Here is a 21,260-nt window from a genome sequence, read left to right on the forward strand (position 1 = left end):
CCCACTGCCCATCCTGCAATGGTGAGCACAACGTGTTCCAGTTTTAAGTCAAAATTAAACAAGGACAAGATTGACTTTTTGAGAACAAATGCAATGTGTTTCGGATGATGACAAATGAGCAAGGATTGCAAAAGGCGCCTCAAATGTGATGTGTGTAACAAACTGCAGCCAGGAGTTCTACGCATACAGTTCAAGGAGAAGACGACAAGCCCAGGGACAGAGCAACGACCACCAGATGGAGACAAAAACACTTCACATGTCAACTGCCAAGCCTGTAGCCATATTGGGGGCTTGTGAGAATGACAGCACACTTTCCATTGTTCCTGTCCAGATCAAAAGTAACAAAAGTGACAAGATTATTGAAACTTAGCGCCTTCCTTGACCCTGGCAGTACTGCTAGTTTCTGTACAACGCAATTAATGTCAAAATTGAATATCAAAGGCAGAAAGACAAACATTATGCTGCGTACCATGAGCCAGGAGCAGAATGTGACATCTCACCTCATCACAGGTCCTGAGATCTCGGGATTGGATGAATCAGATTTCATTGCTTTGCCTGAAGTATACACACACAAAAGGAAATGTGTAACTAAAGACAACATAATCAGAAAGGAGGATCTTTCCAAATGGTCATATCTGAATAACGTGCACATTCCTGTCATTAATGCTGAAGTGGAGTTGCTGATTGGAACAGACACCCCAAAAGTTATGGAGCCACTGGAGGTAGTAAACAGCAAAGGAGATGGACCGTTTGCCGTGAGAACACATTTGGGGTGGATTGTCAATGGACCGCTGGGACGTCATGACGGCACAGAAAGAGCCTGCCATCTAACTATCCAGTGCAATAGAACTTCAATTGCCAAAGTGGAGCAGCTCCTGATCAGCCAGTATAATCAAGACTTCAGAAGGCATCTGAGGATAAGCCTGAGATGTCCATGGAAGACAGGAAATTCTTGACATGTGCAAATGGTAGTGTAACACTGAAAGATGGACACTATTATCTGGATTTGCCTTTCAGGAGAAATGACCTTGTCAGGCCAAATAATCGCTCAGTTGCAGAACAACGCCTCCTAGGGTTGAAAAGGAAATTGGAAAAGAATGAACACTTCAAGAAAGAATACATTAACTTTATGGCTGATGTAATCGAAAAGGGCTGTGCTGAAGTGGTACCATCAGAACAGCTTGAAAAGACAGACGGGAGAGTTTGGTACATTCCACATCACGGCATGTATCACCCCAAAAGGCAAACCTTAAGAGTTGTATTCGACTGCAGTGCATCCTACCAAGGAAATACTCTGGTGACGAGACGGGGGAAGACACAGACAATATACACGTCAGGGAAGGGAGCACAGGTGGAAACAATCAGGGATTAGGGGATGATGTCAGACTGGTGACACAAGAGGAAGGGCAAGTGACCTGAAAGGAGAGGAGAGTTACTTTTCAAAATAAAACATAAAATTCACAAGACAAAAAACCCAAGACAGGACATTCCTCACCGCAGTGTGACCGTGAAGCAGCAGAACAGCAAAGATTCAGTCAGCCTTTGATTTTAATCTGAGCTTTGATTCAAATAAAAAGACTAAACTAAGACATTAATCAGAGTGAGTGTGAGCTAATGTTTAGACAATAAACTGGATGTTACGTGTAGCAACAATAGTGAGAATACAAACAGTCAGGGTGACAGGCCAGATGTAGAACATGAGGCAAGTTCTGATATCAAACCATGACCGGCTGGAGGCCACGAGACCAACCGCAGACTTTGAAGTCCTCCGGAAGCTGGAGACCAGGACCAGAGTCTTGGTACCATTGGAGGCCCTTGGACACCAGAGCAGGAGGCAGGCGAGAGGGAACCAGGACGATGGACTGAGGCAGGTGTGGGTGTCAGAGAAGGATGCCGAATGATGGTCTGGGGGGGTCTGGTGGTGGGTCAGCAGGGATGGAAACTCTGCTAGCAGGCCGGTGGCTCGCTGAGACAGGAGCTGGAGCAGGCAGGAGGTTAGCAGGCTGTTAGTGAAGTCACTGACTACAAGTTGTGAGTCCAACAGCCTTGGTCTTGAGCAGAGTGTCTTTGGGATTAAATTGTAGAAAAACAGCCTGTCCACAAAACCTGTGATAGAGTTCAGTCGTTCAAAGATTAAGCAGTACTTCTTCAGCTCCCCATCAGAGATTTTTTCATGAAAGTCATGAAAGTGTGAGGACCCAAACACAAGACACTCAGGAGGCAGGCAAGGTAAAGAACAAAAGGTGAGCTTTAATAACAAAGCTGAGGTCTGAATACAAAATACAAAATACAAAAAGCAACAAGAACACAAGGAGCAGGCAGGAGCCAATACAAGAATTAAAGAAGTACAAAAAATACAACTAAATAAAGTACAAACCAAAGAAGCACTGGGAACACAGTGAGAGTAAATAAACTGTTTTACATTTCATTTGTGTCAATTACTGATGAATAAAACCTTTATTCTAAAGACTAAACACAAAAACAGTTTGTTAAAAGCTGAAATCCAAAACTTTCTGCACACTGTCGCCCTCTGCAGCACAGAGAGGGAACTGACATGATGTTCAAACTACAGAATTGTTGGAAGCTGGATGTTTATTTCAATCAGCCACTGCAGAACTTTGAACATGTTACAGCTACAGAGTGTGACAGAGCTGGGCTCATGTTACATGTCAGTGTGTTTAATATATAATGTACATGCTGTGAGATACTGTGCTTCCTGTTCCACATGTCTTTCTCTGCCAGGACAGCTGTGATGTGATAGAACAATCAGTATTTCTTCAAAACAAGTTACTGCATTAGAATAAAATGTTATATTAAAAGCATTAAAAGATAAAGTAGCATGTTGCAAACCAAGTATAATCCTTGACGTATGTAATGTACCTGCACAGGTAAACATGAAGCTGCATGCTACTCAGAACTTCTGCCACATGCTGCAGTTTCTCTCTTCAAAGGTGAGATGTTGGTGTGATCAGGATCAGACTCCAACTGATGGGGAGAGACAACAAGATGAGAGTCAAAGGCCTCAGAAATGGAACGTGGACACTATTAGATTTTAAATGACATCAAACTCAGACATGTTTAAAGCAGAACTGTTTCCTTAATTTGATCTTTGTTATAAAAACATCGACAGTAAATGTGCTGATTTGTCGTCACTGTGGTCCAATACCTCTCTCATCTCCACAGTCTCTGTGGGCTCATTTGGTTCAGTGGTGGAGCTCCAAGTTTTCTTCTTCCTGAGGGAAATCGACAAACAAACACAAATGTTCATTAAAAACTCAGAAACCATGAAAATACATTTTCAAAATAACAGATCAGTTAATGTTTGTTTCACCTCCACAGACAAAACAGAAGCAGCAGAACCGACATCAGAACCACCAGAATCAACCTGATGATATTTATCATCATTGTTAAACTCCCTGGAAATGGAGACAGACAGTTATTAGATAGACTGTAGTGGACCTCACTAGCAGGGTTTGATTCATTAATCAGTGTCCCAGGTGTTATTGTCTGTTAATCAACCAATTAGTGTCTCACCTGCCACAACAATCAGCTGTAAGGTGGAGTTATGACGTCCTCTTCTGTTCTGGGCTTCACAGTAATAATTCCCACTGTGTTCAGCTCTGAAGTCAGTGATGGTGAAGATCTGTCCTGATGCTTTTGGTGAGTCTTCACTCTCCTTGTACCAGGTGTAATTAGCTGCTGGGTTAGCATCACTGCTACAGGTCAGAGTCACTGAACTGCCCTCCACTATCTCAGCAGAGGGACTCACTGACACAGAGGGAAGTCTTGGAGCATCTGGGGGAGATGTCAACATATTAATTGAAAATTTGAATATGTTATCAGACAATTGACTCTTGTGGTTGAAATGTATGTTTCTCTGCTTCTATTCTAATTGTCTCTATGTGTCACAGTGGCTGTCTAGAGAGCTGATCATGGAGCTGAACCTGGTCAGACTCCTCCTGGTGGAAACTGACAGCCAATAAATATAATTTGTACTTTTAGTTTTGCACATGTGTCTGTCTTCACTGTGTAGCTGGTGTGTATTTGTGTTTTTCCTGCTACAGTGGATCAAACTCACAGACTGGAGGAGAGCCGTAGTTCTCATGTCCTTTCAAAGCACAAGAGATGACGTCTCCAGGATAAACCCGGCCTTTAAAAGAAGATGTCTCCACCCCTGTGACTTTCTGTCCGTTCTTGAACCAGACGTAGGAAAGACGAGCAGCTGGACTGCAGCTGCTGTGACACTTCAGCTCTGCCTCAGTATCAGACTGGTGGACTGTTATTCTGGTCACCTGCACCTGCAGAGCTGGATATGAGAACAAGAAACAATATTATTATCACTGGTTCTAACAGAAATCACTGATAGATGTACACACACGACAACACAACACTTACTATTCCTACAACTAGCAGTGAACATTAGTGCCAACACAACAGTAATTATTACACAAACTCATGATGATCCATCATTTTCAACATCTTCACTGTTTCTAAATGTACTATGTTGATGTTTTACATCAGTGTGTGTTCATCAGTACCTGTGACAGTCAGAGTTGTACCAGGTAAACTACTCCTCCACTCAAACCATCTTGTTGTAAACTTGAAGTGATACTGAGCTGAATCACTCTCTGTCAGGTCAGTGATTCTCAGAGTGGAGCGTCCTCTCTCTGATTCAAGGACCTGAACACGACCTGCAAACTGGGAGTCACTAAGGTCCTCAGGCTGTGAAGGACTCTGCCACTGATGAGAACGTTCAGGACTGAACCAGAATTTGGACCTGATGGTGTCGTAACTGCTGTAAGTGCAAGAAATGTCCACTGATGAGCCTTTGGAGGCACAGATGCTTCTGTCAGTGTAAATCACTCTGTCGCAGGTTGTATATTCGACACCTGAAAGATAAAATAAAGTTTTGAACATTTTTAAACCAGAGTTGATGAAGAGTCACAATGAAGGTCTCCATATTAAAATTCATGTAGTTATCAGACTCCATCAGATGGTGTTATGTTAGTGTAGTAAACTCACACACTGGAGGAGAGGGGAAATCCTCACGTCCTTCAACAGCACAGGAATAACTGTCTGCATAAGTATAGTGGACTGAATAAGTAGAAGATGTTTGTGATGGAATTTTCTGTCCATTTCTGTACCAGATGTAGGAAGAACGATCAGGTAGACGACAACTGCTGTGACACTTCAGGTCTCTCCAGCTAGAATGTGAGGATCTGCTCACCTGCACCTGGAGATCTGGATGTGAAGAAGGAACAAGAATGTTACTTTAGACAAACTGTCAACATACGCACACATTTATATTATTGTTGTATAATAATCAAAATATGAATGAAAATGTTACCTGTGACCCTCAAAGTGACTCCAGGTGAACCAGTATATCTCCCACCTGGTTGGTTTGTAATGAATCTGAACTTGTACTCAGCTGAGTCGCTCTCTCTCAGGTCTCTGATTCTCAGACTGCAGCTCTTCTCAGAACAACTGTACTCAACACGATCTTGATAATCTGAGTCTGTTCTCAGATCCAAAGGTTGATTTCTACTCATTTTAGTGAACCAGAATCTTTCCTTAACTTCCATTTTTGGATTAATGTTTTGAGATGGGTATCTGTAGGTGCAGCTCATGTTCACTGTTGATCCTTTTAAGGCACAGATCTCAGTAGAGCTGTAAGTCACTCCCCAGCCATCCTGACCCTGTATCACTGTAACACAGAGAACATCAGAAACTACAATCAGACTCAAAACATCATCAGGAGACAGATTTTCACTGCAGTGGAGGAGCTTCAGTCTGTGAAGATACACTTCACAACACGCTGTGGTTCTCAAGTTTCATAGGCTCATAGTAGTAAATGTGCTGACAGAGGAGGTAGAGTCACCCTGAGCTCATGAACGGGGTCACTGACATCTGTGTGGTCAGAAGTTCCTGTGCCTTCATCAACTAAGTCTCTGTCCTCTTAACTAGAACAGTACGTAAGACTCGCTCTCTATGACACATTTCTGTTAAGGTCTGTTTTAAAAATGGGTTGATACTGTAAATAATGTTTCAGTGGTATTTGTGGTTCATCACAAAGTCAACAGAGGTGTGGAGAAATGTACAAATCATTAAGGTTTACATGAGAATATTTAAAGTAAAGGAACAGAGAAAGATGAGCACATGATCTCTGAGAGCACTGAGGACGGACATCACACAGAGTGTCAGGTCAGGGTAAAAAGGGAAAAACTATGGAAAGTGAGGTGGACCCAAATGCAGTTACTGGAGGCAAGTTAAAGAGAACAAAATGCGAACTTTATTAAAAGCTGATTTCAAAAAAAGAGAACAGGCCAAAACAGGGCAAGAAACAAAGTAACAACCAAGAACGAAACAAAGTAGCAAAAGAAAACAGCTAGACAAAGTTCAAACCAAAATTCAAAGTTCAACTAAAACATGGAAAAACTCAAAACCAAGACATACCAAAACGGGACAGAAGCGCATGGACAGGAGCATGGAGCATGGAGCATGGAGCATGGAGCATGGAACAGCAAACAGAATACACAAGACAGAATACACTGACCAGACAAAGAGTGAGGGGAAACACAGAGACTAAATACACAGACACTAACGACATGACGAGGCACAGGTGAGGAGAGAGGAGGAAGGAAACCAGGTGTGATAATGAGGGGGAGGAGCACAGAGGAACAGACCAGGAGGGAACAAGACAACAGACAGAGGGAGCCAGAGGAGAGAACATGAGAGAAACTTAAAGGACACATGAGGGCATGGAAAATCAAAACATGAGACACAAGACAAGGAAAAAGCAAAACACAACACAAGACATGATACAAGTAGTAATTCAAATATAAGAAACCAAAAACCAGACACAAGAACAAAACAAAACAGGAGTCATGACACAGAGGCTGCAGTGAAGGAGCAACAGTGTGTTGACATTGTGTACTTTAACACAATACTTAGAGAGAAACACTTAGAAGAAAAGTGTGACGCATGAAACAAGTGTCTGCTGGTTATCTTGCTGTGGTCAGGCTGCTGCAGAGTGTGAATGACATATGCAGAGAAATGCAGAAGTCTGAGGTGTGAGCAAAACACTGACAAATTTATCCTGAAGCGAGAAATACTCACACATACTGATAAAATATCTGTCTAGCAGCTAAATACTCTACTTTGGTCTCCAGAGAGATGCTGACTCTGTTGTTTGGTGCTGGGCAGGTAGTGCACAGCTGGTTTTTAGAGACGTTTCACTGATAACAGCTGCTGCTGCTGCAGGAAACGAGGCTGATGAGAACACTGAGAGTGAACTCAAACTATAAAGTTAGAAAAATAAAACAAAATCAAACTCTGTGCAGCTGACAGGAACTGGAGTCAGAAGATAAATCTTTATTTTTATTCTCTCATTTTATTCCCGCATGATATTAATTTTGTGTTCCTGTGTTAATTATCCTATCAGAGCACATCGACCCGCCTCTAACACCTACGAACGCAGGCTCAAGTTGAGTTTGGAGGAAGTTTGAACGATGGAGGAAGTTCCTCAGAACGATTCATTTTATTTAACTGACTTTCTCCCCAGATTTTTCCATTGTTAATGTACAGTATGTACTGTCACTGTACATCCACACAAACACAGCTTTAATATCTCTGCCTGCACTGTTGCACATCAAGTCTTTACTATAAACCCACCATGCTAACTGTCTTACAGTATAAATGTAGACGTACAGTACCTTGGACAGACAGAAGGACGACAACAAATCCACTCGCTGCTGCTGTTAAACTCATCGCTTCTCCTCACGTCTGTTAAATCAGCAGGTCGATCACATACATGAGAAGTACTGAGTGTCAGTTCATCTCACCAAACACTTCTAAATAAAGAGGGAAGACGCGGTCACGAGACAGTTTGTCTCTCTCTGGTTGGTTCACTTGTCTTAAACCCACATTGAGGTGTTAACTGGCTGGCTTCCTTCCTGTTTATATTAATAACATGCAGGAGCCAATCAACAATAGAAATGTATGTCCCTGTGCTGTGCCAATGTGTGTCATGTCTAATGTCCCTTTGTCACATTTTACAGACAGAGAGGAGAGCACAGGAGAGGAAGAATAAGAACCTGGCCAGGGGTGGACCAGCTGTAGTTGATTGGAGGCACACAGCTTTTTACAGCTTTAGCCTTTGTTGCTACTATCTTTCTAAGTTTCTGAGTTGGATGTGCAAGTTCCTACATAGAACGAGCTGTAAGCTGGCCTTTAATCAAAGCTGAAGATCCAAAAGCTCTACAAGCATACTCACAATTTCTCAGAGGATGTTGTAACTCAATGCTAAACATATATGGATGAGCTGGATGTGGCGTCCAATCTTAAGGCCGTAGCACTCAAGTTGCCATTCAAAGCGTGTGAAAAATGGAGAACACTTGTTTGTGATTTGCAGGAGAGGAGACATGGCAGAGTGAGGTTATTGGACCTTGTAGATTTCTGTGATAAGCAAGTTCAAATCTACTCTGACCCAATCTTTGGCAATCTTACGGCAGACTCATTCCCACATCAAGTCATCAAACAAGAGATAAGTTCAAAGCTCAGGCCCCCCCAAGCCCAAATCAACTGGAAGTTTTGCCACAAGTGTTGATTCATCAGCTCAACCAGCCCACTGCCCATCCTGCAATGGTGAGCACCAGCTTGCAACGTGTTCCAGTTTTAAGTCTAAATTAAACAAGGACAAGATTGACTTTTTGAGAACAAATGCAATGTGTTTCGGATGATGACACATGAGCAAGGATTGCAAAAGGTGCCTCAAATGTGATGTGTGTAACAAACTGCAGCCAGGAGTTCTACGCATACAGTTCAAGGAGAAGACGACAAGCCCAGGGACAGAGCAACGTCCACCAGATGGAGACAAAAACACTTCACATGTCACCTGCCAATCCTGTAGCCATATTGGGGGCCGGTAAGAATGACAGCACACTTTCCATTGTTCCTGATCAAAAGTAACAAAAGTGACAAGATTATTGAAACTTTCCACCTTCCTTGACCCTGGCAGTACTGCTAGTTTCTGTACAACGCAATTAATGTCAAAATTGAATATAAAAGGCAGAAAGACAAACATTATGCTGCGTACCATGAGCCAGGAGCAGAATGTGACATCTCACCTCGTCACAGGTCTTGAGATCTCAGGACTGGATGAATCAGATTTCATTGCTTTGCCTGAAGTATACACACAAAAGGAAATGCCTGTAACTAAAGACAACATAATCAGAAAGGAGGATCTTTCCAAATGGTCATATCTGAATAACATGCACATTCCTGTCATTAATGCTGAAGTGGAGTTGCTGACTGGAACAGACGCCCCGAAAGTTATGGAGCCATTGGAGGTAATAAACAGCAAAGGAGATGGACCGTTTGCCGTGAGAACACGTTTGGGGTGGATTGTCAATGGACCGCTGGGACGTCATGACGGCACAGAAAGAGCCTGCCATCAAACTATCCAGTGCAATAGAACTTCAATTGCCAAAGTGGAGCAGCTCCTGATCAGCCAGTATAATCAAGACTTCAGTGAGAAGGCATCTGAGGATAAGCCTGAGATGTCCATGGAAGACAGGAAATTCTTGACATGTGCAAATAGTAGTGTAACACTGAAAGATGGACACTATTATCTGGATTTGCCTTTCAGGAGAAATGACCTTGTCATGCCAAATAATCGCTCAGTTGCAGAACAACGCCTCCTAGGGCTGAAAAGGAAATTGGAAAAGAATGAACACTTCAAGAAAGAATACATTAACTTTATGGCTGATGTAATCGAAAAGGGCTATGCTGAAGTGGTACCATCAGAACAGCTTGAAAAGACAGACGGGAGAGTTTGGTACATTCCACATCACGGCGTGTATCACCCCAAAAAGCAAACCTTAAGAGTTGTATTCAACTGCAGTGCATCCTACCAAGGAAATACTCTGATGAGACGGGGAAGACACAGACAATATACACGTCAGGGAAGGGAGCACAGGTGGAAACAATCAGGGATTAGGGGATGACGTCAGACCGGTGACACAAGAGGAAGGGCAAATGACCTGAAACGAGTGGAGAGATACTTTTCAAAATAAAACATGAAATTCACACGACAAAAAACCCAAGACAGGACATTCCTCACCGCGGTGTGACAGTGAAGCAGCAGAACAGCAAAGATTCAGTCAGCCTGTGATTTTAATCTGAGATTTGATTCAAATAAAAAGCCTAAACTAAGACATTAATCAGAGTGAGTGTGAGCTAATGTTTAGACAATAAACTGGATGTTACGTGTAGCAATAACAGTGAGAATACAAACAGTCAGGGTGGCAGGCCAGATAAAGAACATGAGGCAAGTTCTGATATCAAACCATGACCGACTGGAGGCCACGAGACCAGCAGCAGACTTGGAAGCCCTCAGGAAGCTGGAGACCAGGACCAGAGTCTTGGTACCATTGGAGGCCATTGGACACCAGAGCAGGAGGCAGGCGAGAGGGCACCAGGATGATGGACTGAGGCAGGTGTGGGTGTCAGAGAAGGATGCTGAATGATGGTCTGGTGGGGTCTGGTGGTGGGTCAGCAGGGATGGAAATTCAGCTAGCAGGCCGGTGGCTCGCTGAGACAGGAGCTGGAGCAGGCAGGAGGTTAGCAGGCTGTTAGTGAAGTCACTGACTACAAGTTGTGAGTCCAACAGCCTTGGTCTTGAGCAGAGTGTCTTTGGGATTAAGTTGTAGAAAAACAGCCTGTCCACAGAACCTGTGATAGAGTTCAGTCGTTTAAAGATTAAGCAGTACTTCTTCAGCTCCCCATCAGAGATTTTTTCATGAAAGTCATGAAAGTGTGAGGACCCAAACACAAGACACTCAGGAGGCAGGCAAGGTAAAGAACAAAAGGTGAGCTTTAATAACAAAGCTGAGGTCTGAATACAAAATACAAAATACAAAAAGCAACAAGAACACAAGGAGCAGGCAGGAGCCAATACAAGAATTAAAGAAGTACAAAAAATACAAAAACTAAATAAAGTACAAACCAAAGAAGCACTGGGACCACAGTCAGAATAAACAAACTGTTTTACATTGCATTTGTCTCCATTATTGATGAATAAAACCTTTATTCTGAAGACTAAACAGAAAAAGAGTTTGTTAAAAGCTGAAATCCAAAACTTTCTGCACACTGTCGCCCTCTGCAGCACAGAGAGGGAACTGACATGATGTTCAAACTACAGAGTTGTTGGAAGCTGGATGTTTATTTCAATCAGCCACTGCAGAACTTTGAACATGTTACAGCTACAGAGTGTGACAGAGCTGGGCTCATGTTACATGTCAGTGTGTTTAATATATAATGTACATGCTGTGAGATACTGTGCTTCCTGTTCCACATGTCTTTATCTGCCAGGACAGGTGTGATGTGATAGAACAATCAGTATTTCTTCAAAACAAGTTACTGCATTAGAATAAAATGTTATATTAAAAGCATTAAAAGATAAAATAGCATGTTGCAAACCAAGCATAATCCTTGACATATGTAATGTACCTGCACAGGTAAACATAAAGCTGCATGCTACTCAGAACTTCTGCCACATGCTGCAGTTTCTCTGTTCAAAGGTGAGATGTTGGTGTAATCAGGATCAGACTCCAACTGATGGGGAGAGACAACAAGATGAGAGTCAAAGGCCTCAGAAATGGAACGTGGACACAATTAGATTTTAAATGACAACAAACTCAGACATGTTTAAAGCAGAACTGTGTCTTTAACTTGATCTTTGTTATAAAAACATCGACAGTAAATGTGCTGATTTGTCGTCACTGTGGTCCAATACCTCTCTCATCTCCACAGTCTCTGTGGGCTCATTTGGTTCAGTGGTGGAGCTCAGAGTTTTCTTCTTCCTGAAGGAAATCGACAAACAAACACAAATGTTCATTAAAAACTCAGAAACCATGAAAATACATTTTCAAAATAACAGATCAGTTAATGTTTGTAGTTTCACCTCATCCACAGACAAAACAGAAGCAGCAGAACCGACATCAGAACCACCAGAATCAACCTGATGACATTTATCATCATTGTTAAACTCCCTGGAAATGGAGACAGACAGTTATTAGATAGACTGTAGTGGACCTCACTAGCAGGGTTTGATTCATTAATCAGTTTCCCAGGTGTTATTGTCTGTTAATCAACCAATTAGTGTCTCACCTGCCACAACAATCAGCTGTAAGGTGGAGTTATGACGTCCTCTTGTGTTCTGGACTTCACAGTAATAATTCCCACTGTGTTCAGCTCTGAAGTCAGTGATGGTGAAGATCTGTCTTGATGCTTTTGGTGAGTCTTCATTCTCCTTGTACCAGGTGTAATTAGCTGCTGGGTTAGCATCACTGCTACAGGTCAGAGTCACTGAACTGTCCTCCACTATCTCAGCAGAGGGACTCACTGACACAGAGGGAAGTCTTGGAGCATCTGGAGATGTATTAAGAGAAAAGGTTAAGTGTGTGTTACAACAACTGAATGTGTAGTATTTAAACCATAAAGTGTCATGACTCCTGTTTGTGTTCTTTGTTTCTGGTTTTTGGTTTTTGGGTTTTGATTCATGTCCTTTTTTCTATGTCTTGTGTTCTGTGTTTTGTTTTTCCTTGTCTTGTGTCTCATGTCTTGATTTTTCCATGCCCTCATGTGTCCTTTAAGTTCTCCTGTGTTCTCCCCTCTGGCTCCCTCTGTCTGTTGTCTTGTTCCCTCCTGGTCTGTTCCTCTGTGCTCCTCCCCCTCATTATCACACCTGGCTTCCTTCCTCCTCTCTCCTCACCTGTTCCTCGTCATGTCATTAGTGTCTGTGTATTTAGTCTCTGTGTTCCCCTCACTCCTTGTCCAGTCATTGTTTTCTGTTTCTGAATGCTCTTGTTCCATGCTCTTGCCCCAGTTTGGTATGTTTTGGTTTCAAGATGGCCATGTTTGATTTGTACTTTGCCTCTTTCTTTTGTACTTTGTTGAACTGTTTTATGTTGCTACTTTGTCTTGATGTTTCGTTTGCTACTTTGCCTTTTGACCTTTTGTCTGCTTTTGGTTTTTTTTGTAACAGCTTTAAATAAAGCTCGCCTTTTGTTTGTTCCCTTATCCTCGCCTCCCGTGTGTACTGCGTTTGGGTCCTCCTTCCCCTTCTATAGTTTTTCCCTTTTTTACCCTGACCTGACAGAATGACTGGACCTGAAATGGACCTACCAGACAGTACACTAATTTGTAGGCTGGGGAACAAACTGGTGGAGATTCTGAGCGGCCAGGCTGACACAGGGGAGAAGCTAAAGGCCATAGTGGACTATGACAAAGAACTAGTTATTAGGCCTTGGCTGAAGGAACTCCCTTGGGTCGCTCAGGTGATAGCGGATCTAGATAACCTCAGGAAGGCCTTGGTGGCTTCAGCCACAGCCACAGCCACAGCCAAGCTCCCAGCCCAGGCCTCAGCCACAGCCAAGCTCCCAGCCCAGGCCGCAGCTGCAGCCACAGCCGAGCTTCCAGCCCAGGCCTCAGCCACAGCCAAGCTCCCAGCCCAGGCCACAGCCACAGCCACAGCCACAGCCGAGCTCCCAGCCCAGGCCGCAGCCACAGCCGAGCTTCCAGCCCAGGCCTCAGCTACAGCCGAGCTTCCAGCCCGGGCCTCAGTCTCAACCCCGTCGACACCTGCCAGTGGCCCCCAGTTGGCGTTCCGGTCGACACCTGCCAGTGGCCCCCAGTCGGCGGTCCAGATGACGCCTGTTCCTGCACCTCGGACAGTGGTCTGGCCAAGGCCTGTTTCTTCTCCTCAGTCCGAGGTTCGGCCGAGGCTCACGCCACGTCTAGTTCCTGCACCTCGGTCGGAGGGCCGGCCGAGGCCAGTTCCTGCACCTCGGTCGGAGGACCGGCCGAGGCCCACGCCAGGTCCAGCGCCTGTTCCTGCTTGTCAGTCGGAGGACCGGCCGAGTCCCACGCCAAGTCCTGTGTCTGCACCTCAGTCAGAGGCCCGGCCGAGTCCCACGCCAAGTCCAGTGCCTGCACCTCGATCGGAGGCCCGGCCGAGTCCCATGCCAAGCCCTGTGCCTGCTCCTCGGTCGGAGACCCGGCCGAGTCCCACGCCAAGCCCTGTGCCTGCTCCTCAGTCGGAGGCCCGGCCGAGTCTCACGCCAAGTCCACTGCCTGCACCTCGGTCGGAGGTCCGGCCGAGTCTCACGCCAAGTCCACTGCCTGCTCCTCGGTCAGGGGTACGGCCGAGGTCGTTTGTTGCCAGAGACCCTTCATCGGCTCTCACACCACCAGCTCCCGGCAAAACTCCGTCGGTGGTCCTGCCAAGACCCTTGAGGGTTTCCCAGCCAGTGGTCTGGTCGCCAGTGGGTCTCAGTCCACGCCTTCGCCACCGGTTGCCAGTGGGTCTCAGTCCACGCCTTCGCCACCGGCCTCCAGTTGGTCTCAGCCCGCACCCACGCCTTCGTCTACGTCGCCGGCCTCCAGGGGGTTCCAGCCCGCACCTACGCCTTTGCCTTTGTCTACGTCGCCAGCCTCCAGGGGGTTCCAGCCCGCGCTTTCGCCTTCATCGCCGGATTCCAGTGAGTTCCAGGCCGCCCCTAGGTCTTCGTCGCCGGATTCCAGTGAGTTCCAGGCCGCGCCTACGCCTTCGTCGCCACCCTCCGGCGGGTTCCAGGCCGCGCCTACGCCTTCGTCGGCGCCCTCCGGCGAGTTCCAGGCCGCGCCTACGTCTTCGTCGCCGCCCTCTGGCGAGTTCCAGGCCGTGCCTACGCCTTCGTCGCCGGCCTCCGGCGAGTCTGAGACCGCGCCTACGCCTTTGTCGCCGGCGTCCAGCGAGTCTGAGACCGCGCCTACACCTTGGTCGCCGGTCTCCAGCAGGTTCCAGCCTGCGCCTTTGCCCTTGTCCTTCGTCTCCAGTGGGCTCCAGTCCTCGCCTCCACCCTCATGTTTGTTTGGACTCTGGCCCTCCTCCAGACCCCCTCCACCCTCCACCCTCCCCCCTCCCGGCTTCACTTGGACTTTAAATTTATGTCTTGAGGGACATCTGGGAGCTGTCCCTTAAGGGGGGGGTTCTGTCATGACTCCTGTTTGTGTTGTTCTTTGTTTCTGGTTTTTGGGTTTTGATTCATGTCCTTTTTTCTATGTCTTGTGTTCTGTGTTTTGTTTTTCCTTGTCTTGTGTCTCATGTCTTGATTTTTCCATGCCCTCATGTGTCCTTTAAGTTCTCCTATGTTCTCCCCTCTGGCTCCCTCTGTCTGTTGTCTTGTTCCCTCCTGGTCTGTTCCTCTGTGCTCCTCCCCCTCATTATCACACCTGGCTTCCTTCCTCCTCTCTCCTCACCTGTTCCTCGTCATGTCATTAGTGTCTGTGTATTTAGTCTCTGTGTTCCCCTCACTCCTTGTCCAGTCATTGTTTTCTGTTTCTGAATGCTCTTGTTCCATGCTCCTGTCCATGCTCCTGCCCCAGTTTGGTATGTTTTGGTTTCAAGATTTCCATGTTTGATTTGTACTTTGCCTCTTTCTTTTGTACTTTGCTGAACTGTTTTATTTTGTTACTTTGTCTTGATGTTTCGTTTGCTACTTTGCCTTTTGACCTTTTGTCTGCTTTTGGTTTTTTTGGTAACAGCTTTAAATAAAGCTCGCCTTTTGTTTGTTCCCTTATCCTCGCCTCCCGTGTGTACTGCGTTTGGGTCCTCCTTCCCCTTCTATAGTTTTTCCGTTTTTTACCCTGACCTGACATAAAGTGTGAACATCTGTGTGTAGCACTGTTTGAATCTGAATCCCAGAACAGCATCAAACTCCTCAAGTCTCCTGGAGCTGCTCAGTGAATTACAGCAGACTGAAAATGTGGAGCACAAGAACGTAGACATGACAGTAAAATCTTCTCCTGCAAAGACTGGACAGATTTAATCTGTTATTTTTAAATAATCTGTTTCACTCACATGTCACATTAATATACATGTATCCAGACGTCCTCCTCCCCAGCTGGTTCTCAGCTGTACAGTAATACTCTCCAGAGTCAGAGGACTGGATGGAGCTGAAGACAAGCTGTGGTTCTTTACTGAGAGGTTGAAGGTCTGGATCTTCAATCTTCTTGTACCAGGTGTAATTAGCTGCTGGGTTAGCATCACTGCTACAGGTCAGAGTCACTGAACTGCCCTCCACTATCTCAGCAGAGGGACTCACTGACACAGAGGGAATCCTCAGAGCATCTGGAGGAGATGTGTATGTGTATTAATGAAATATTATAATATGTTATCACAGAAAATTGACTGTTGTGATTGAAATGTATGTTTCTCTGCTTCTATTCTAATTGTCTCTATGTGTCACAGTGGCTGTCTAGAGAGCTGATCATGGAGCTGAACTTGGTCAGACTCCTGGTGGAAACTGAAAGCCAATAACTATAATTTGTACTTTTAGTTTTTTACACATGTGTCTGTCTGCAATGTGTACTCAGTGTGTATTTGTGTTTTTTCCCAATACAGTGGATCAAACTCACAGACTGGAGGAGAGCCGTAGTTCTCATGTCCTTTCAAAGCACAAGAGATGATGTCTCCAGGATAAACCCGGCCTTTAAAAGAAGATGTCTCCACCCCTGTGACTTTCTGTCCGTTCTTGAACCAGACGTAGGAAAGACGAGCAGCTGGACTGCAGCTGCTGTGACACTTCAGCTCTGCCTCAGTATCAGACTGGTGGACTGTTATTCTGGTCACCTGCACCTGCAGAGCTGGATATGAGAACAAGAAACAATATTATTATCACTGGTTCTAACAGAAATCACTGATAGATGTACACACACGACAACACAACACTTACTATTCCTACAACTAGCAGTGAACATTAGTGCCAACACAACAGTAATTATTACACAAACCCATGATGATCCATCATTTTCAACATCTTCACTGTTTCTAAATGTACTATGTTGATGTTTTACATCAGTGTGTGTTCATCAGTACCTGTGACAGTCAGAGTTGTACCAGGTAAACTACTCCTCCACTCAAACCATTTTGTTATGAATTTGAAGTGATACTGAGCTGAATCACTCTCTGTCAGGTCAGTGATTCTCAGAGTGGAGCGTCTTCTCTCTGATTCAAGGACCTGAACACGACCTGCAAACTGGGAGTCACTAAGGTCCTCAGGCTGTGAAGGACTCTGCCACTGATGAGAACGTTCAGGACTGAACCAGAATTTAGACCTGATGGTGTAATAACTGCTGTAAGTACAAGAAATGTTCACTGATGAGCCTTTGAAGACACAGATGCTTCTGTCAGTGTAAATCACTCTGTCGCAGGTTTGACCATCAGCACCTGAAAGATAAAACAAAGTTCTGATCATTTTAAAACCAGAGTTGATGAAGAGTCACAATGAAGGTCTCCATATTAAAATCCATGTAGTTATCAGACTCCATCAGATGGTGTTATGTTAGTGTAGTAAACTCACACACTGGAGGAGAGGGGAAATCCTCACGTCCTTCAACAGCACAGGAATAACTGTCTACATAAGTATAGTAGACTGAATAATTAGAGGATGTTTGTGACTGAATTTTCTGTCCATTTCTGTACCAGATGTAGGAAGAACGATCAGGTAGACGACAACTGCTGTGACACTTCAGGTCTCTCCAGCTAGAATGTGAGGATCTGCTCACCTGCACCTGAAGATCTGGATGTGAAGAAGGAACAAGAATGTTATTTTAGACAAACTGTCAACATACACACACATTTATATTATTGTTCTTAAGATGTTGAACATTTTGAAACAATTAAAATATGAATGAAAATGTTACCTGTGATCCTCAAAGTGACTCCAGGTGAACCAGTATATGTCCCACCTTCTTGGTTTGTTATGAACATGAACTTGTACTTAGCTGAGTCGCTCTCTCTCAGGTCTCTGATTCTCAGACTGCAGCTCTTCTCAGAACAACTGTACTCAACACGACCTTGATAATCTGAGTCTGCTTTCATATCCAAAGGTTGATTTCCACTCAGTTTAGTGAACCAGAATCTTTCCTTAACTTCCATTTTTGGGTAAATGTTTTGAGATGGGTATCTGTAGGTGCAGCTCATGTCCACTGTTGATCCTTTTAAGGCACAGATCTCAGTAGAGCTGTAAGTCACTCCCCAGCCATCCTGACCCTGTATCACTGTAACACAGAGAACATCAGAAACTACAATCAGACTCGAAACAACATCAGGAGACAGATTTTCACTGCAGTGGAGGAGCTTCAGTCTGTGAGAATACACTTCACAACACACTGTGGCTCTCTTCATACAAACTTGTGTTTGGTGGGCAAGCAAAGGCAGCTTTCAGACGGTTTTGTAAAGAAATGATCATATATTAAGTTTCATAGGTTCATAGTAGTAAATGTGTCTATATACATCTCCCACTCTGCTGACAGAAGAGGTAGAGTCACCCTGAGCTCATGATCAGGGTCACTGACACTGACCAGTTCCTGTGCCTTCATCAACTAAGTCTCTGTCATCTTAACTAGAACAGTGTCAGACTTGGGCGAAAAAGAGGACTCAGATGCAGTATGGCAGAAGTACAATCAAGTTTTATTAATCTGATTCTTTGACTCTCAGGAATGAATGAAAACCAAACGCTATGAAAATTCTGAGACAGACACGAGACAAACAACATGGAACACAGAGAAACGAAAAGCGCTCCCGCAGGAGGAAAACTACACTGAACTGGTGACAAAAGAAAGTATGAAAATTACAACAAAAATACACTCCGAAGAGGATGCACGATGGCTATGAAACTTATCTATTCTATCGTATAAAAATTATCAACAAAAATTCACTCACTTGGAGGAGAACCGAAAGGGCTAGAAAATCTCAAATTACAAACAAAACCTTAACCAGAAAATTACAACAAAAATTCACTCTTCAAGAGAGGGCAAAAAATACAGATAAATAAAACAAGAATAATACTTATCACAAAGACGATCAAGACTTTGGATTCAAAGGGCTTAGGTATACGACATGAAGACGAAATACTTTGGCACGGAGACAGGGGAAGACAAAGACTTTATACACATGAGGGAGGGGAGCACAGGTGGAAACAATCAGGAATCAGGGATGACGTCAGAACAGGGACACAAGAGGAAGGGCAAGTGACCTGAAACGAGAGGAGAATTATTTTCAAAATAAAACAGGAAGTTCACGAGACAGAGCCCAAGACAAGACAACCTCACCGCGCTGTGACAAACAGTACGTAAGACTCACTCTCTATGACACATTTCTATTAAGGTCTGTTTTAAAACTGGGTTGATACTGTAAATAATGTTTCAGTGGTATTTGTGGTTCATCACAAAGTCAACAGAGGTGTGGAGAAATGTACAAATCATCAAGGTTTACATGAGAATATTTAAAGTAAAGGAACAGAGAAAGATGAGCACATGATCTCTGAGAGCACTGAGGACGGACATCACACAGAGGCTGCAGTGAAGGAGCAACAGTGTGTTGACATTGTGTACTTTAACACAATACTTAGAGAGAAACACTTAGAAGAAAAGTGTGAAGCATGAAACAAGTGTCTGCTGGTTATCTTGCTGTGGTCAGGCTGCTGCAGAGTGTGAATGACATCTGCAGAGAAATGCAGAAGTCTGAGGTGTGAGCAGCTTTTCCCACTGATAGAAAACACTGACAAATGTATCCTGAAGCAAGAAATACTCACAAATACTGATAAAATATCTGTCTAGCAGCTAAATACTCTACTTTGGTGTCCAGAGAGATGCTGACTCTGTTGTTTGGTGCTGGGCAGGTAGGGCACAGCTGGTTTTTAGAGATGTGTCACTGATAACAGCTGCTGCTGCTGCAGGAAACGAGGCTGATGATAACACAGAGTGAACTCAAACATTAAAGTTTGAAAAATAAAACAAAATCAAACGCTGTGCAGCTGACAGGAACTGGAGTCAGAAGATAAATCTTTATTTTTATTCTCTCATTTTATTCCCACATGATATTAATTTTGTGTTCCTGTGTTAATTATCCGATCAGAGCACATCGACCCGCCTCTAACACGTACGAACGCAGGCTCAAGTTGAGTTTGGAGGAAGTTTGAACGATGGAGGAAGTTCCTCAGAACGATTCATTTTATTTAACTGATTTTCTCTTCAGATTTTTCCATTGTTAATGTACAGTATGTACTGTCACTGTACATCCACACAAACACAGCTTTAATATCTCTAACTGCACTGTTGCACATCAAGTCTTTCCTATAAAACCCACCATGCTAACTGTCTTACAGTATAAATGTAGACGTACAGTACCTTGGACAGACAGAAGGACGACAACAAATCCACTCGCTGCTGCTGTTAAACTCATCGCTTCTCCTCACGTCTGTTAAATCAGCAGGTCGATCACATACATGAGAAGTACTGAATGTCAGTTCATCTCACCAAACACTTCTAAATAAAGACGGAAGACGTGGTCACGAGACAGTTTGTCTCTCTCTGGTTGGTTCACTTGTCTTAAACCGACATCGAGGTGTTAACTGGCTGGCTTCCTTCCTCTTTATATTATTAATATGTTTGAAGAGACGAACGCCTGTGAACCCTCAAGATGAAATGAAGAAATGATTCTTACCATTGTTTTACAATCACTGCAGGTAAAACATGGACGTATCAGCAAATTGAACACTAAATGTGGCAGCAGAACAGAAAAGATTTAGTCAGCCTTTGATCATAATCTGAGTTTTGATTAATTTAAAAAGCTTAAACCAGACATTCATCAGAGTATGTGTGAGCTAATGTTTAGACAATAAACTGGATGTTACGTGTAGCATCAATAGTGAGAACACGAATACAAGACACTGAGGAGGCAGGCAGGGTAAAGAACAAGAGGCAAGCTTTAATAACAAGCCATAGCAGCTGGACACCAGAGCAGGAGGTCGGCAACAGGGCAGCAAGACTCAAAGTCAGACTGATCAGGACTATGGCATGAGGCAGGTCTGGTTGGCTGTCAGAGAAGGCTGCTGACTGATTATGTGGGCGGTCTGCTAGTGGGTCAGCAGGGATAGAAATCTCAGGGTCTGGAAAAGGTGCTGGTTGGGCTACCAACAGAGAACCAGGGACCAGAGGGGCATTAACTGACCCAGGAACAGGTACAGCATCTGCAGAGGAGGCTGGGGACCGCTACACCCGTCTTCAACCCCACAACCTCCGATAACTTCACTCTGGCTTCTGCCACACCTCCCTTCCGCCCCCCTTCAGCCGCACGACCCTCACTCTTTTCAGCTTCCCTCAGCAGCAGATCCAGTACAACTACCTTTCAATCATTTTGGACTTTGTTGTGTGCT

General features: G+C 44.4%; 3 protein-coding genes across 3 annotated transcripts in view; all 3 read right to left on the reverse strand.

Moving 5' to 3' along the window:
- The window catches only part of LOC119019148 (B-cell receptor CD22-like), a gene marked incomplete at its 3' end in the record, with an annotated part of 68,829 nt that overhangs the window by 23,194 nt on the left and 24,375 nt on the right, over positions 1–21,260 (reverse strand). The gene's annotated exons all lie outside the window — the stretch shown is intronic.
- LOC119019070 (B-cell receptor CD22-like) lies at positions 1,959–7,806 on the reverse strand. Its single transcript, XM_037097297.1, has 9 exons — positions 7,713–7,806; positions 5,348–5,704; positions 5,023–5,241; positions 4,539–4,889; positions 4,079–4,306; positions 3,535–3,795; positions 3,332–3,416; positions 3,167–3,233; positions 1,959–2,985 (listed from the first exon to the last, which is right to left on the reverse strand). The coding sequence occupies exons 1-9, from the start codon at positions 7,765–7,767 to the stop codon at positions 2,908–2,910; spliced, it is 1,701 nt and encodes a 566-aa protein (XP_036953192.1). The 5' UTR covers positions 7,768–7,806; the 3' UTR covers positions 1,959–2,907.
- LOC119019064 (B-cell receptor CD22-like) lies at positions 11,134–20,326 on the reverse strand. Its single transcript, XM_037097285.1, has 9 exons — positions 20,233–20,326; positions 17,746–18,102; positions 17,403–17,621; positions 16,919–17,269; positions 16,459–16,686; positions 12,169–12,429; positions 11,963–12,050; positions 11,795–11,861; positions 11,134–11,613 (listed from the first exon to the last, which is right to left on the reverse strand). Exons 1-9 carry the CDS (start codon positions 20,285–20,287, stop codon positions 11,536–11,538), a joined length of 1,704 nt encoding a protein of 567 aa, XP_036953180.1. The 5' UTR covers positions 20,288–20,326; the 3' UTR covers positions 11,134–11,535.

Source organism: Acanthopagrus latus, chromosome 1, assembly GCF_904848185.1.
Source record: "Acanthopagrus latus isolate v.2019 chromosome 1, fAcaLat1.1, whole genome shotgun sequence".
NCBI lineage: Eukaryota > Metazoa > Chordata > Actinopteri > Spariformes > Sparidae > Acanthopagrus > Acanthopagrus latus.

What these genes read in the sequence shown, in the direction of transcription:
- LOC119019070 (XM_037097297.1), bottom strand. Translation starts at nt 7,767, where the DNA reads ATGAGTTTAACAGCAGCAGCGAGTGGATTTGTTGTCGTCCTTCTGTCT. An exon ending in AGTCACTTTGAGGGTCACAG is followed by an intron (nt 5,242 to 5,347) that starts GTAACATTTTCA and finishes CTTCACATCCAG; the next exon opens with ATCTCCAGGTGCAGGTGAGC. An exon ending in ACAGCTGATTGTTGTGGCAG is followed by an intron (nt 3,417 to 3,534) that starts GTGAGACACTAA and finishes CTCCATTTCCAG; the next exon opens with GGAGTTTAACAATGATGATA.
- LOC119019064 (XM_037097285.1), bottom strand. Translation starts at nt 20,287, where the DNA reads ATGAGTTTAACAGCAGCAGCGAGTGGATTTGTTGTCGTCCTTCTGTCT. An exon ending in CGTCCTTCTGTCTGTCCAAG is followed by an intron (nt 18,103 to 20,232) that starts GTACTGTACGTC and finishes TCTGTGTTACAG; the next exon opens with TGATACAGGGTCAGGATGGC. An exon ending in AGACTGTGGAGATGAGAGAG is followed by an intron (nt 11,614 to 11,794) that starts GTATTGGACCAC and finishes TCTCCCCATCAG; the next exon opens with TTGGAGTCTGATCCTGATTA.